General features: G+C 39.4%; 1 protein-coding gene across 1 annotated transcript in view; it reads right to left on the minus strand.

Annotated features, from left to right (window-relative positions):
* The window catches only part of LOC307021186 (uncharacterized protein), a 50873-nt gene extending 42648 nt beyond the window's left edge, over positions 1 to 8225 (minus strand). The window contains exons 1-2 of the mRNA XM_079653055.1: positions 8096 to 8225; positions 4441 to 4477 (exon numbers count right to left, since the gene is read on the minus strand). Of these exons, the coding sequence (XP_079509181.1) occupies positions 4441 to 4473 (33 nt within the window). The 5' untranslated portion in view covers positions 4474 to 4477; positions 8096 to 8225. The remainder of the gene's footprint in view (positions 1 to 4440; positions 4478 to 8095) is intronic.
* Positions 8226 to 17633: the final 9408 nt, after the last annotated feature.

The raw sequence follows: 17633 nt of genomic DNA on the forward strand, positions 1-17633 counted from the left end.
CATAAACAACACTGACATCCCTTTGCTCCTCCGAGTCTGGGGGTCCGGGGATGTGAGGACAGCGCGAGGACACAGGGAGGCTGCTTCACTTCATAAAGGAAATGGCGGTCAATATTAACAACACATGAGCTAAAACGCTTAATAACCTTCATTACGTGTCAGAGAAAGAACATAAGAAAGTTTGAAAAAGATGAGGCTGTTAAACGGGCAGCGGATCCGCTGTGTGTAGAAAGAGAGAGAGACGCTGAGCTGCACCATGCAGCGAACAGCTGATCCGGAGCATAGAGAGAGAGCTGTGGTCCGCGGGGCTCGGCCTCGCCTCCTATCCTCACAACTCTTATTAATCCCGGTACCGGACAATTGTTATTTGTTCCTACTCGGAACAGAGTTTTGCTTCCCAACCCTGCCACTGTGCTACACTTCCAGCGCTGCCCCGCCCCGCCCCCGTCTGTACAGAAAGCGGCGAGATGCATTTCCTTAGGAATCGACAAGCAGAACCGAAACTAACATTTCTAAACGAACAATGGCGGACACTGACAATTTGCGAATGAGTTCTGCCTTTTGTAAACTGAATTTATCAATAAATCAGGGCGAAAAACGTCACTTGTCCGCCGGACAAGTCAATTGAAATATCTACTTGTCCGATATTGTAAATAACACGTCCCGGACGGTGGGACGTGTACTTTTTCGCACACTGAATATATATATCATATTTTATCTTGTATTAATGTATTATATTAATTAAATGAATCTGTATTCCTCGTAAAAAACATGTTCTTAGCAGTTTGTTTATAACTGTTTATTTGTGTGTATTTTTGTATAGATGTTGCAACTATACAGAGCTTTGGCAATACTGTATGTAATTATGGTCATGCTAATAAAGCTATTGAATTGACTGCCCTTTGTACATGTAGCTGTGGCTGACAACAAATAATGTTATTGTTACGGTTGCTGCCTTCCTGGTCCTCTTAACTGTGTTAACTGTGTGATATATAAATGAGCTGTGCGGTTGCCCTGACGTCATTGGCTGCCATCTCCTGGTCTGCCCCCTGAAGATTGTGATTGGAGCATTCCGGGCCCGACGCACTCCAATCGCAGTGCACAGCCGGCGCACACCTGCTGGGGATGACTATAAAGCCTGGGGACAATTATCACTCTGGAGGCTCTGTTGAGTGAACAGACGCCTCTCGCTACTTGCTCTTCGTTCTGTGGTTAACTTGTGTGGTCTGTGTTTGGTAGTGTTGATATGATTAGATGTGACTAGAGTATCTTAGCCTCTACGTTGACTGTAGTTGTTTAGTTTAGCTGTGATTTCTTACAGTCTCCTTTTCTTTAGTTTGCACCACTGCAATAGTGAGGGTTCTCCTGTTGAGTTGGGTATATATACAGTTGCAAGAAAAAGTATGTGAACCCTTTGGAACTACCTGGATTTCTGCATAAATTGGTCATAAAATGTGTTCTGATCTTCATCTAAGTCACAACAATAGACAAATACAGTCTGCTTAAGCTAAAACCACACAAACAATTATATGTTTTTATTGAACACACCATGTAAACATTCACAGTGCAGGGTGGAAAAAGTATGTGAACCCTTGGATTTAATAACTGGTTGACCCTCCTTTGGCAGCAATAACCTCAACCAAACGTTTCCTATAGTTGCATATCAGACCTGCACAACGGTCAGGAGGAATTTTGGACCATTCCTCTTTACAAAACTGTTTCAGTTCAGCAATATTCTTGGGATGTCTGGTGTGAATCGCTCTCTTGAGGTCATGCCACAGCATCGCAATTGGGTTGAGGTCAGGACTCTGACTGGGCCACTCCAGAAGGCCTATTTTCTTCTGTTGAAGCCATTCTGTTGTTGATTTACTTCTGTGCTTTGGGTCGTTGTCCTGTTGCATCACCCATCTTCTGTTGAGCTTCAGTTGGTGGACAGATGGCCTTAAGTTCTCCAGCAAAATGTCTTGATAAACTTGAGAATTCATTTTTCCGTCGATGATGGCAATCTGTCCAGGCCCTGAGGCAGCAAAGCAGCCCCAAACCATGATGCTCCCTCCACCATACTTCACAGTTGGGATGAGGTTTTGATGTTGGTGTGCTGTGCCATTTTTTCTCCACACATAGCGTTGTGTGTTCCTTCCAAACAACTCAACTTTGGTTTCATCTCTCCACAGAATATTTTGCCAGTAGTGCTGTGGAACATCCAGGTGCTCTTTTGCAAACTTCAAACATGCAGATCAGAACACAATTTATGACCAACTTATGCAGAAATCCAGGTAATTCCAAAGGGTTCACATACTTTTTCTTGCAACTCTACATATGTCTATACATATGTATATATACAGTATATATACACCTTTGTATTTAAGTAGGCTCACTTATTAGAGTCCTCCCTTTGTTTGGTTGCCCATTTAACAGTGATGCAAACACAGGTATGGTGAAAAAAGAGAGAACTATTCGAAGCAGAAAAGAAACAGCGTAATATACCATCTGACAAAGGCCTGTGCTATAATCCTTCAATTAACTGGCTGTTCTTTATAATTTACTCAGATCAATAGGAGACGGAGATGTTAAGTTATAAATCAAGGGTTTTTATTATTATTTACAGCAGGGGTGGGGAACCTTTTTCCTTTAAATTTGTACAACATCCTCCGAGGGCCGTACAAATTATTGAACTAAACCTCTGTTAAAAAAAATAAAATCACAGCCCATTCATTTAGCCTTTCTTTCATGCCGTGCAAAGAAAAAGCAACCTCTTAATCCAGATATCTCACCATGACTCATGTTTGACGCATGCATGCATTCACGTGCACGGTTGTGGCATGACCACCAGAACAGAAAGATATGGACACAAGATGCGTGCAAATGTATTTAGTATCCTATCCATGTGAACATGATTTAAGTGGGGGGGGACCTAACCTCCTCTAGGGGGGTCGGGGGCATGCTCCCCCGGGAAGATTTTTTTTTAAATATTGAAGTTAAAAGCATCAATCTGGTGCACTTTGAGAGCAACGTGAGGAGATCTATGGATACATCTCTCAACACCCATTTGAAACAGAACTGTAAGCAGATTTTTCTTTTTGGGATATTTTACAAATCACTCCCCTTTTAAACTCTATTCTTGTTCTTTTTAACAACTTTTTTGTTACCGTCATATAGTATTTTATACCTGCTAATAATTTAGTCTCTAATGTCTCATTAATAACTATAATGATGATATCAAGGTGTGCGTTAACCTCACTGAGCTGAGGTTATTTGAGCCTCTCACGAGAGAGCTCTCTTCCACCTGGTTGTAGAAAAGCTCTTTAAATTCGTTAGCATAGCTAGCTAACCAGATGCTAATAACAACAGATCGCCACTATGCTTACAACTAAAGACACAACCTCGCAAACACTGCGGCATGTTTACGACTCCTTATGGGTACTGCAATATTTGAAGAGCTGGAGCGGCGTTCCGATGCTCTCCGTTACTCCTTTCAGACGAGACATAACCACGTGAAGACACGTTACGCTCGTGTTGTGTTTAATGAACCTGTCCTTGGCCAGGAAAAACAGGCACTCGCTTGTTTAATTATTTTGCGATCTAGATTTCTTCTTCTTTTTTGAAGTGAGAAGTTGTCCGTCAGTCGGACGGACGGACTGACGGACCCCCCCCCAAAACGAAAACTCTTCGGTTCTCCACGAATTACACAAGTCACCCAAATCAGCGTTAAAAAAGCGGGAGGCGCCGAAAAGCGACTAATTTGCATCACTGATTTAAACTTGCGCCCACTTTTGGTTGTTATTTAAACCGGTGTTTTTGTGGCACTTTGTTTGTTTCAGGCTGCTTGCCTGCCATTTTGTCTACCTGTTATACATTAAAACTATTCATAATTATTACCAATTCCAACTGGTGTGTGTTGCATTTCCTCATCCCTAGTGGGGACGTAACAGTTGTTATGAATACATGTGCCTCCGAGTCCTGCATGAACTGTGCATAGACTGTATTTTAACATTGGTCATACGGTGGTATTGGAGGTGGTGATGGGAATTCCGGCTCTTTTTAGTGAGTCGGATCATTTGGCTCGGCTCACTAAGAAGAGTCGGCTCTTTCGGCTCCCAAACGGCTCTTCATGTTACCACAGTTTACCAGAGCCTCAGTTTCTCTAGTTCACGCGCGTGCTCCACTAGCACACCCCTGTCAAGGCTCGCCGGCAGTACACTTTCCGTCACAGAAACACGCTTTGTTGGCGGCGAAAATAATCCCACCAGACTCCTTTGCCCCTCCAACAGAGGGATGTCCTTGTCCTTTTCGTCATTTCAAGCAATAACAACTCTTTTGGACACCCTTGTCTCGAGTTCAGGGCGTTCCGTGCTGAATAAGGGCTTCAAATCACGGCAAGACGCCCGCCTGGCGGAAACGCTGGAATTAGGAATATATTGTGATGAAGTGCACACTGACCTGAGCTCCAGGGGTCTCCTTGTACTCCTCCATGCTGCTGAAAATGATAGAAAGGTCAGATAGTTATTAACGATAACAAGTTATTATTATTAAATCATTATTAATATAATACAAATATTTTGATATAATTCTTCATAATCTGTGTAGCAACTTACATTCTAACTTACAGCTCAGTTTGTTCACTTTTATTTCATTAAAATGACTTTATTCACATAGAAAGTGACATTAAATGGTTGTTTGAACCACGGTTATAACGCCATCTGTGTCATTAACTATCACTAAGTTAACACAGAAAGCAAACATTAGCTAGTGAGACTGTTTAATGTACTCCATGTATACAGTATTTTCTGCATATTGTGTATTCTTGAGATACTCTAGTGCAGGGGTAACTACAACTCAACAAGGTCCAGTTTGAGAAAATGTCCCCGTGCAAGGTCCGGAACTTCAAAATGTCTAACTTGCTTTATGAATTAGTGTGATATTGAAGTAGCCTGTAGCTTTATCAACGTCTGCATGTATCAACAACTGACTGCCAATCAAATAAACAAAGTACAATTCAAAAACAACAATATTTATTGTAAATTAACATTGACCTGAACAGATATACAGTAAATAGTGTGGATAACGGATATGTGTAATGTTCCTCTCGGGCTGCATTTGAAAAATAAAATAGAGAAAATAAATAAAATAGCTTTTGAAAATATGTGCATCTTAAAAGTGCTTAATTTTAGATAAATAAAATAAAGTTTAGCAGCAGCTTGAGATTCCCTTTTTCTTTGTTAACCGTTTCACATCATGACTTAACAGTTTCAGCCGATTGTAGAACAATATCAGTCTTTACACATCATAACAATTGAACAGTTTGAAGTTTCTCTTTCTTTCCCTCTTATATTGCAGTCCCTCACTCACTTTTTTTTTTGTATTCAGTGCGAGAATTGAGCTGGAGCTTGTCCTGCCAGGAGTTTGAAAATCTGGGCTGAAATGGTGTCAGGGCCATTCTCATAGTAGTCTGTTCTTATTTCGGCATCATTTTGAAACGTGTATAAAAATTAAATCACGGTCAAATATGTTCATCTTGTTGTAGTTGTAGCCAGGTCCATATCCACCATTGAGGTCACCGAGGTCCGGACCTCGGTAATATTTTCTGAGCTGTGTATAACAAAACTTGTGAAATAATTGCACTAAACGGGGTTCTTTGTAGTACTTCCATTTACTGCCGATGGGGGCGCTGCATAATTACGTAGCCTCGGTTAAAGCAAACAGAAGAAGACGACATGTATCAACAAACTACCGCAGCCCGGGCTTGTATCGGAGCATGGGAGGAGTGATGAGGTATCTAGAGATCTGAGTCCAGCGGGCTGCTCTACGTTAGTCAGTGGACGTCCGACAACATGCACACTAACTTATATTGCAGCTATAGGCTATACTTTGGTTTAAATTGCGTGAATAAACTAGCTAGAGAGCTAAAGTTAATTACATTCATCCAATTTCAGAAGGATTACCTTTTAACAAACGTTGTAACGCTTTTCTTTCATTTCAATTTGAGTAAAACACTGAAAATATAACCTTGTATTGTTTTCTTTTTACACTGACTCAGATATAATGAAAAGACTACGTCAGTCGAGGCTCAGCTTTGGTAAGGAAGAGACAGGACAGGCAGAGAAAGAGAGAGAGAGAGACAGAGAGAAAGTGATGGAAATCAGGGAGGAACTGCAGGTAGTCACACAAAATAATGTAGGCTTAATAACCCCATCTATCTATCTATCTATCTATAACAATAGTCTTGTTTTACAATAGGCATCATTTTTAAAACAACATGCATCTATTGCAGTTATGATGTCATAATAACATACAATTGTATAAAACACCATTTGCTTACATCTTTGTTCTCTTTTGAGAATCGAACAAAACAGATTAAAATAAAGAAATAATGCAAACAAACAAGTGAAATTAACTAAATGGCTGAATTGCTTTTAATTCACTGGCAGGAGCGACAAGTGAGGAGGAGAATCAGGCCCGGTTCTACGGGGGTGCATAAGGTTGCATTGCACCCTCAGTCGAGTCGTTATGCACCCTCATTTGAAAAAGTGAAAAGTGAAAAAAAAAAAAGTGAAAAATATTACATATATAATAACAATAATAAGAAGAATATAGTTGGAATAAAATAAATTGTAATTGTGGTTAAATAACATTGTCTGCTGCATTTATTTGGTCAATTTAAACGGTAAGTAACGTTATTATGTCAGGTGCGCGTGACCTGTGCCGCTGCGCATTCATCATCTGCAAGGTGCTTACAGAGCAGTCAATGATGGACATCAGAACATGGTTAAAACAACCAGCCCTTATCGCCAGTAACACTGCATCTACTGCAGGTAATAACAGTTCAGAATCATGGGGACATTACGTTACCCGCGGCCACTGTCGTGGACACCAACGCCCGACTCGCCGGCTTTGCCCGCCTCGCCCACGGAGGCGGAGCAGCGGCAGCCGTCTTCGTTGCCCCAAACACCGCCACCCCTCAGTGGCCCGCAAGTGCCAGAGGACCTCGGCAAAACAGAGCCTGCACAGGTATATTTAAAAAGTACTCAACTCGCCTGTACAGTGGGGTAAGGCGCTCATTTTGCAGCTCATGGTTTCAAAACACAGATTGGCTGGAATATTCATTTAAAGAGATGCCATCTTCTGCTATGCATGTAGACATTTCGGTTCAAGTAAGTCAGGTGCCTTCACCACAACTGGCTACAACAACTGGCGCCATGCTCTTATAGGCTATGTGATAAAGGACTGGGAAGGCATGAATCAAGCAAAGAGCACATAGATCCATAGATCTCTTTTGCTCTCAAAGTGCACCAGATTGATGCTTTTAACTTCAATATTTTAAAAAAAATCTTCCCAGGGGAGCATGCCCCCGGACCCCCTTAGAGGAAGTGAGGACCCCCCCAGAGGGTGTTAGGTCCACTCCCCACTTATAGCACTTTACCACTGCACCCTCTCTAATCTCAGATGCACACTGAGTCATTTTGTTCTGGAACCGGGCCTGGAGAGATTGAACAAAGAAAGAGTAGAGGACAGAGAGAGTAATGAACAGGAAGAGAGGCTGCAGGTTATGGAAAGGAGAGAGACATGGAAAATGAATGTTGACAATGTTTTTGTGATCATGTTAGCCTCTTCTGCATGTTCAGATCATTAATAGTAACAATCAACTGATTGTTATGTATTACACTTTAAAAAATAATTTATGCTGCAGCCCACTGACATGGTTTGAAATCATTATATTATCCAATTTGTGACCCCCCACAGGACTTAAAAAACACCTAACTAGATCATGAAAATCCCAAAAATCTCGGGGGGTATCCCCCGAACCTTCCTAGCATGTTTGGACCTCGGTATTTAGGAAATCCTGGATACGGCCCTGGTGGTAGCTCCCTTGCCAGCGATTCTCTCTCTAGTTTAGCAAACTCAGCCCTGTGTGTTGGCCCCGATAGAACCACGATTTTGACGGGCTAGAAAAATTGGAAACGCAACCAAAAACGGGCCCGGCACGACACGGCACGCTTAAACCGCGCCATGGTGGAAATGCGCCAGTCAACAACAACACTGACTGACCTAAAGTCTTACCTTGTAACAATTACACGGATACAATAGTTTAACTCACCTTGAATTATCGTGGTAGTCTCTCGAAACGTAGGTTTCAATCAGTCTTTCTTGGATGCAACAGCCTCTGATGATCCGAGATGAAAAGTGTTTCGTGCGGCTCAGCCGGATAGTGAAAGTGAGTGCACCGCTCTAATGGGTCCGACTAGAATGACGAATAACGTTAGTTCCGCCTATTCCTTCTTCTTCTTCTTTAGTGTTTATTGGCGGTTGGCAAACCAACTTGTAGGTGCATTACCGCCACCAACTGGACTGGAAACTGGACAAGAGACTGCAGAAAACAATAAACAAAAGAAATAAAATAAAGAACCAAAACTCTAGATTATTTTAAATGTATCAATTCTCTTAGAAACGTAATAATCTCACAATACATATTGCCTGATGTTTTCCCTAACAGCCCTGATAGCGACAAGGCATAGAATGTTGCTTTCTTCAGTGTCTGGAAAAGCACATTTCTCTGAGTACTATATTTCCTACAAAGCAGTAAAACATACTCAACAGTTTCTGGCTGGCTACAGTGTATACACTTTCCAGTTGGATGCTTTCCTATTATACTTAAAGGTGACCTATCATGCAAAATGCACTTTTGTACGTCTTTTATACATCAATATGTGTCCCCGGTGTTCCAGGGAACTCACCAAGTGTCAGAAAACACAACCCTCTCTATTTTCCTGCATACCCAAATCTCTTAAAAAGGGGCTGCAACGGATCTGATAGACTGATCCAGATTTGAACACTTCTATGACGTCACAGAAGTGGCGCTACGGCTATTGGGCCAACTCCACAAATCAGGAGGAGACAGCCACGGACATTGCCGTTCGAAAGCGCTGGAGACGCTGTACTGTAGTACATATGCCAGGCCTGTAGATGGTGCTGTTCTCACAGAATCAGCCCATGAAAAGACTGTTAAATTGAGCGAAATGAGGAATGGCTAAAATGCATGATCTGTTTGGTATTTTGAAAAAGAAAAAGTATAAATATGCCTTATATTAGGTATGGTCCTACACTATATTATTCAAATATAGCATGATAGGTCCACTTTAAAGTATGATTGAGACCTGTATGACCTATTCTCATGCGAGAAATTACATTTTCCTCCCTTCTTTTAAACCCCACCTTCCTTCCATCCCCCACATACCTTTGAATTGTGTAAAGATGTCTTCCTGTATAGGGGTGCAACAACTAATCGACTTAATTGGTTAAAATCGATGACCAAATTAGTTTCCGACTAATTCAGTCGTCGATTCGTTGGTGACGTCATCACGTGTGTTTTACGCGCCGTTAAGCTCCAACGTTATCGGTCTTTTTATCGGTACTGGAGACATTTAAAAAATATGTCATATGTATTATTGTTACATAATCCATGTATCTACCGTCCAATAGTTTTTCTTTATTAAACACGTAAACGGAAGACCGTTTGAGAGGCCTTTTTGCTTTTTACCTTACAAATGGTCTAATGGTCATTGGAGCGATGGGCGGGGCGAAACTCACGGAAGTGATTTCAAAACAAAAGCGGTGATAATATTATATAAACAAAGGGAAACAAGGTGAATTTAGCGATCACAACGAAAACGGCCAAGACACATATTGAGCCCAGAAAATGGATGTTACTAAGGGATGTAAATATAATAAGCCTCTGTCTAAAATGAACAACATTGTTAAGATGTTCTAGGAATTATTTTACAAGATAAAAATATTCTCCTTTAGCAAACATACTATAATTGTTAGTCTTATATTCATATTTCTAACATCATATTTTGGAGAAATACTGTTTTCTCTCCACTCTTTGGGTTGTTTTAAAGCACTGATATCATGTGTGGCTCTGAGACTGTACGACCTTGCAGCTGCCTCCTCTAATGATAACACAAGACAGGTTGTTGTTCTATTCTGAGGAGGCATGGGACTTATTTGTTCAGGTTGTTGATCTTTATGAGGAGACAGGCACATATTTGTTGTCTCCTACATTATCTCACAACTGCTGAAAGTCCAGAAGACGTCACAGATGACCCATCGCAGATGACCCGACTTTTCGACACCGGCGGGTGATATTAGCGCCACCTCGATTTACGACTTTGTTGTTATCTCCTGTGTTTTGGACTATATAAGCCTGATGTTTTTTGCTGTTCCTTTGAGTAACATACCCCATGTGTGTGAGTTAAGCCATATTCTTTGTATGTGATTTAACTCTGCTCCTTCTTGCAAGAATAAATTAGTTACCTGATCATTGATTCTCAACCTGGTGACGAGTGATATTTTTCTAACAATATGTCATTTCATTTCAAGCCTTTATTTAACCAGGCGAATCCCATTGAGATCATCAATCATCTATTTTTCAAGAGAGACCTGCTGCTAGTCAGTTACACATGACAACAGAAAACAACAGAAAACAAAAAGGACATCATACAACATATTCACAGTGCTACATTTACATACCTATCGACAATGATAGGTACCAACAGTATCAAATTGCATAGCATCTATCCGAGCTTTAAAATCATGCAGTGGAACCAAATTGCTCAGTTTCAAGTCCTAGCACAAAACCACATCATGAGATCTCAGGCAATAGCTACCTGCAACTCTCTGTGAGATCAGAGAGCAGATATATGATGGTAATTTACCTAACATGGCTTTATAGATGAACATGTACCAATGACTGAGCCTACAGTGATGAGTAAGTACTTTACAATTAGTAACAAATCTCAGTGCACTGTGATAGGCGGCATCAAACTTTTCCTTGATGTAATTTGGTTTTTATTGGTGCTTTTTTCGTTTTGAAGGAAATTAAAATACTGTATGGAGTTGGTTTCTTCTGTTTTGGAAGCCTTGTATATCTTTTTGGTCTTGTTAGAAATACCCCATGGTGAAACTGTTCTAGCAGCACTTCAAGAAGCTTAGTTTGCTATTTAGGCTGCTACATGTATTAAGATGGTTTGCTCTATCACAATGTACACATACAACCTAAATGTTCATCTGTTTATTGTTCTTCTTGCCTTTATAATCAACCATGTTGATTGTATATTGCTATATCTTGACATTATGTTCATTTTATCATACTTGCCATACATTTATTTTAATTGATGCGATTCCTTCAAAGGTTTTGTAATATACCCCTAGTACTCTTAATTTATAAAGTAATAATAATACATGTGAATTATTGAGCTCATTAGTGGCCTAATTTGTTCTAAAAAAGTAAATGATCATTGATAAGGGGTGTCCAGGCCATATCAATGATATACCAAACTACAGGCTAATGTGAGATTCAGAAATTAGTTTTAAAAATCATGTTTTCATCTTATAGTGGGCCTACCTTATGAACCTGTTTGAAACCTTAAAGACCCCATTTGATTATGTATATCTTAAAACCTTTAACAACCACATGTGTAGCAGTTAGACAAACATAATTAATAGATCTCATTAATAGCCTACGAATTGTACATGTAGGCCTACTAAAAAAAAAAAAAAGTTTACTAAGCCAATGTATTAGACAAAGTGTGCTTAAAGTCATACTGTTGTGTCTCGGATAGACTAGGTTATTAATTAATTTGCCTAATAGTTGCTTAAAACGCTACAATAACATTTGTACAAAAAAAATATGGCTTGTAACGTCCCATCAACGGCTACAACGGTTTCAGCTGGATTCGTTTTTAAATGTACTCACCCAAATACTAAACGACATGAAAGAAAAGTAAACCTATTTAATTTGTGTATTTAAATAAACGGGCAATTGGAGATGTCTTCTCAATTACATGTAAAATAATATGAAGTGAAAATATTTCTAAACTTATCCAGATGCGCGGGGAGAATGAAGCCCTCTTCACGGGGGCCTGTTGCGACCTCGGGATAATAATTTAAACATATGATATAACACCACAATAAGTACAGCTAGATCTGACTCCATATTGAACAGTTTTGAAAACAGTTTTGAAAACAGTTTTGAAAACAGTTTGAAAACAGTTTGAAAATATTTTGCCGAGTGTCAGAAATTATTACCGACACTTGTGACTGCAGCTGGTTGCTAGGTGACGGGGGCGGCAAAATGTAGGGGTAACTGCCGGTGACGTACAAGGACATGCTCCGTAGACCGTCTCATTTCGCAGTCCGCGGAGGACCCAGCCTCTGAATTGGGACACAGCTAGTTCCCGCCCTTGTTAGTAAGGAAAGCGAAGTGGGACCAAGAAGGAAAAACACGCACGGAGAAATCTTATGGCTCTGCTGGCTCTGGGGTTAAACCATAGACTGTATATATAAAACCTATGGTTAAACACTTTAAAAACTGAGGCGAAGTCTCGCCCATCTACGAGAGGCGAAGTCCCTCATAATCATCCCTCCCTCATAATTATTTCGATAATTATCTTTATTTTATTAATAACACATTTTATATATATTTAATATGTTGGCTTACTCTTTTTATTATTTGCTTTCTATATCAGGGTGTCCGCGAGTTCTTAAAAAGTATTAAAAGTTGATACATAAATTTAGCGAAAATTAAGGCTATTAAAAAGTATTAAACTGCATTTTCCAAGGTATTACATTTTGTAGCTTGTTTTCAATAAGTATAAATTGTCCAAAGAGGTTGTATTCTACAGTGTGCCTGAATGTAATCATTGCGTAGGTGTGCATTGTGATTCTGTGTAGTTTATTTATGGCATCCCGTTGGATTTGACGTCATCTGAACAGGACATCGCAAGCTCACTGCTTGATAGCGCGCAAAGGTCCGTTTACGCCGGTTGTTAGGGATTCTCTGAAATCGGTGCACTTTGTGTCCCACAGGTTAACCTCAAAGATTTTCATATAAAGTAAACCACAAAATGCATTTTAAAACAGGAAATGGAAAGATCCACGTGTCTTTGCATTAAAACACACAAACATATTAAAAAAATTATGTTTTGAAAAATGTTATGGCTTGCTGAGACGTAGAGTTCAGCCAAATGTGCATGTCCCAACTGAGCAAAGTAACTTTTTCATTTAATATAAAACAAATAAAAATAGTCAATAACCACAAGTTTTTTCTGCTAATATAATCATTTTCCTGTTTACTTTAACCTGAATAAAAAAAAATTGAGAAAAAAACATGAATTATCTATAGAATAGCACTATTTAATCACGTCCCCCAGTTTTGTTCAACCCCATAACAGCATACCAATCCCCCCCTTTAAAAAAAGAATGGTACAGTCCAACTTCCTCACCACCCAGGAAGTGACATCACTCAACATTTTCCTGCTGAAACTTTAAAGAGAGGTAAGTGTGAGCATACTTTCTTAGCTATATTTCATTGTTTTTATTGTCAGAGTGACATCGTAAAGCTCAACCTTTCAACACTGTTACGTACATAAATCATATTTACTACTGTTTGAGAAAAAGTAAACAATTACCTTGGGAAAATATATTAATTTCTTGTTTTCCTCATGCCATGGGGTGCTCCATAACCTAGCTAATGTTGACTTATGGCTACATTAAGCTAAAATCTTCAACCCCGTAACATTCAACCCTGTAACAAAAAACACTGTTACGGGGTTGAATCACTGTTACGGGGTTGAATTATTAGGGTTGAAGGTTGGACTGTTCTCTAGATGCTATTTCATGTTATTTCATATTATTTTCATATCAGATGGCTAAATCAAATGCAGAGAGGCAAAGAGAGTACAGGGCGAGAAGAAATGCAGATTCACAGAGAAGGGAAGAATACCTCAGGAAAGAGCGTGAGCGATGGAACAGAGATACAGAAGAAGGGAAAAAGAAATCGATCAATGACCTGAGTAAGAGGGCTCAAAGGTGTAAGCGGAAGGAGTGGCGGAAGGCTAAAGAAAGACAGAAAAGGAAAGCTGAGATTGAAAACACCATTCCACCAGTCCCAGGAACCATGCAAATCCATCAGGTCATCACTCTTGCTCGAGGGGAGATAACATCGCGAGATGTCAGCTGCATGTGCTCCACCTATGGGAAGCTAGTATGTGAATGCTGGAATACAAAGCATTTCAGCTTTTTCAGGAAAGTCCCAGCTACCGTGTCAGCTACCGTGTCGCCAGCTACTGTGTCACAAGGGCAGAAAGAAATCAATTGGGATAACCCAGAGGTAATAGGGAAGTGGTGTCTGCTCACTTATGAGAAAGCATTGTATCCGGGACAAATCCTTGCCACAGATGAAATTGACGTTCAAGTCAAATGCATGCACCATGCTGGAATGACCAAAAACAGGTTCTTTTGGCCTCTACAAGAGGATGTACTGTGGTATCCGTTTGATGATGTACTTGAGCTCATCCCGCCTCCTCAACCTGTGACAGGACGTGATTCACGTCACATGCAAATTAAGAATGAGATCTGGGACAGACTGACAAACTAATGGATGAAAGAACCAAAAAAGCAGGAACAACAGATCAGATAAGAGACCATCCATATTCACTCATAAAACGTATTAGTTCAGAGTTTAGTGAACACTCAATTTTCCGATTTTAGAGCAGACAGCAATGTACGTTTTTACTGCTGATACATGATGAAATGAGAGATTAATTCTATTAAAGCCTGTGAAGAACATATTAAATGATTTTAATGTTAATGTTTATATTTAGAGTGTAACTCGTGTTGTGATGTCAATTGTTACATTGTGAAACCAATTCCAGTGAGATTTTGTATACAGCATTCAGCCTCTTAATTTTTCTTCTCATACTGTTGTACAGATCCGTTCAATCTAAATGTGATGTTATTTTACATGCCTTATGATATGTTTCCTTCCTCATGTTTGTTTTAATGAATTAATTTAAGTACATTTCAAGTTGATTAAATGTTGTCATTCATTCAACCCTGTTAATTGCCATTCATTCAACCCTGTTACAGTGTGTTCAACCCGTTACAGTGACACATTTTCATAAATGTTTTGATAATAATAACACATATTAGATTAATGTTTGTTAAACTGTATACAAGATTTAGAGGACAAGTAGAAAATACATGAAAGCCTAATCTAATGTTAATGTTAAAGTATATTTTCATGATTTATGAAGACCGCTTTTACGTTAAGGTGCCATTTCCTACTTGACAGTCAAATTATTATTATTTAGAATAAAATAAAATATACTTCCAATAAGTTATTTTACACAAGGGACAGGTGATTACCAAGGCACTGGAAGAATTGGTTTGAATATGTTTTAGAATTATAATCATACAGGTATCAAAATGTCCTGTTACGGGGTTGAATTAAAAACAACCTAAGTGACAAAGAAATTCCTAATAATGTTTGGGATTTCATGCCTAAGGTGGGAAAAGGTATTTTCTCAGAAGTTCAAATAGTCCTTCATCAGATGCAATGTTCAGAAACAGAATTTTTTGTGATATATTTTTCATATCCAGAGAACCCAATGTGCACCGAATTCAGAGAATCACCCAACATCGTTATGGGGAAATGCAAGTTTGCGTCCAAATGGTTGGAAGATAAGGAGGAAGGACAATCAATACTGTATAGTAAATGTGAGGTAAAGTGTGTCGCCAATGTAACCGGTTAAAACTCCAAGTGAGGATGGAGGTCTTAAAATGTATGGAAAGGGTCTTAAAAAAGGTCTTTAAAAGGTATTACATTTGACTTCAGGATTCCTGCATACCCTTTATCTGCTATTTCACTTTTGGTGTGACGCTGTAAATGTCCCCGCTGCGAGCTTAATGAAGGATTTCAGAATCTGCTCAGGATGAAGTATAGTTGCATTAAATAGAAATACTAATTTCTAACTAATAAATAAGTATCTGAATGTTTTACTTCATCATAAGTGTGCTGGGTAGCCTTCTTTAGCTTAGCACAAAGCCTTGAAGCAGAAGCTAGCAAACTGCTTGCTTTGCTTCATCTAAAATAAAACAGCAATGTTTTTGCTTCCTTATTGCATGTGTTTATGTGTGTGTGTTTGAATTTGTTTCAGAGATGTACGGCTGCAAGGAAGGGTTGGTGCCGGCCACCTTCGAGATCCTACATGATCGGCTGGAAGCCTCACGAGTCTCAAGTAACTCAGGTGTTCACAAGAGGAACACACACACAGTGCTCCTAAAGGTTGTTGTTTATAGTGTATTTGTCTTTATTTGTATGCACTAGGGATGCACCATTCTTATACATAGTAATATCGATCGGACGCTGGCCAAAATCACAGGGCATTGTCATTTAAGTATATGCTACTTTGAGTTATGTAATATTTTACACTGGCATCATAATTTCTTCGTTATTATAAATACTCTGATTTAAACTTTTACACATGGTTGCAGTTTAGATGTATTTTTAAATTCTTAAATGTTGCTATAAAAGGAAGCAGCTGCTGACTTATTGAAACAGATGTTCTATGATTAAAGATGACTCGTTACAAACAGCACCAATGGTTCACACTTCCTGTCTCCTAACTGGTTGTGGTTTATATTTGTATTGAACCTATATTTAGTGCTAACATATTTACACAGACAACAAAGATGTTTACCTTTACAAATATAAGAAAGCTAGGGCGTTTGCAGACGTTGTTAGCTTCACTTTTTGACACAATTAGCCTTCTATTAAAGCTCTATCACCAGATCTTGCAAGAGTGTGCTGCTGATACAGAAAAATCCGGCAAATCTGTCTTTAACTTTAACAAAGTACAATGTTTTCTAACTTGTCTGTCCGAAAACTACCATTTTAGTTTGTTTAGTTAGCTTGGGAGAAATAGAGACATTTCTTTTGGTGGCTCTGGTGTGAAATAATTGGTTATAATCTATGTTCAAGTTTATTTATTCATTTATTCAACAGGGACAGTGCACATTCATCAACATTTCTGTAAATGCGCCAAGAGGCACATTTTCATCCGTAGTCCCTGGACAGATTTAGTTTGGTCACCTTAAAGAAACATTTCATTTTAAACAAGTAAATACAATCAAATAAAGAACATGCAACATACAGTACTGGCAATGTACGTTAATGCTGTAAATGGAGCTGCTGTGAGTCTCCTGTTGAGTCACAGCCATTGAGAAACCCAAGTTACTAGGAAAGAGGAAATTGAGTCAGTGTGGCGTCTCTTTTCCAAAACGTCTCCAGTAATACAAACCTTAGTCATGTAGTGGAGTGTCTATTTCTTCCTAAAGAGGAGAATATGATGTATTCCACAGTTGGTGCATGATGTTTTTTTTTTAGATATAGGTTACACAGATTGCCTCCATCCATTTAAGAGCTTATTTTTTAAGGGGAAGGAATTAGTATCAGCCTCGAGCACATGTGTCAAACTCAAGGCCCGGGGGCCAAATCAGGCCCTTGGTGAATTTAATTTCGGCCCGCAGGATAATTTCTAATTACTATTAGATCTGGTCCGCACACCTTCACTCCATCCTGAGGGTTTCCTCAGCTCAGAGCCTGAGCCCAAACATTGATGAACTTGTACCCAAGATGAGATGCCAAGTATCTGCTTGAACTAGCATCACACAGCAGCAAACTGAGTTTAAATATTTCCTTCTGCCTTTTTTTTCTCACGACAACAGGGCATGTTTGTTTTTTTCTTTGAGGGAAATAGTTTTTTTGAAGCTGTTGTTGGCCTGTGGAAAAATGT

The sequence above is a fragment of the Notothenia rossii genome (genome assembly GCF_949606895.1).
Source record: "Notothenia rossii genome assembly, chromosome: 1".
Classification (NCBI taxonomy): Eukaryota; Metazoa; Chordata; class Actinopteri; order Perciformes; family Nototheniidae; genus Notothenia; species Notothenia rossii.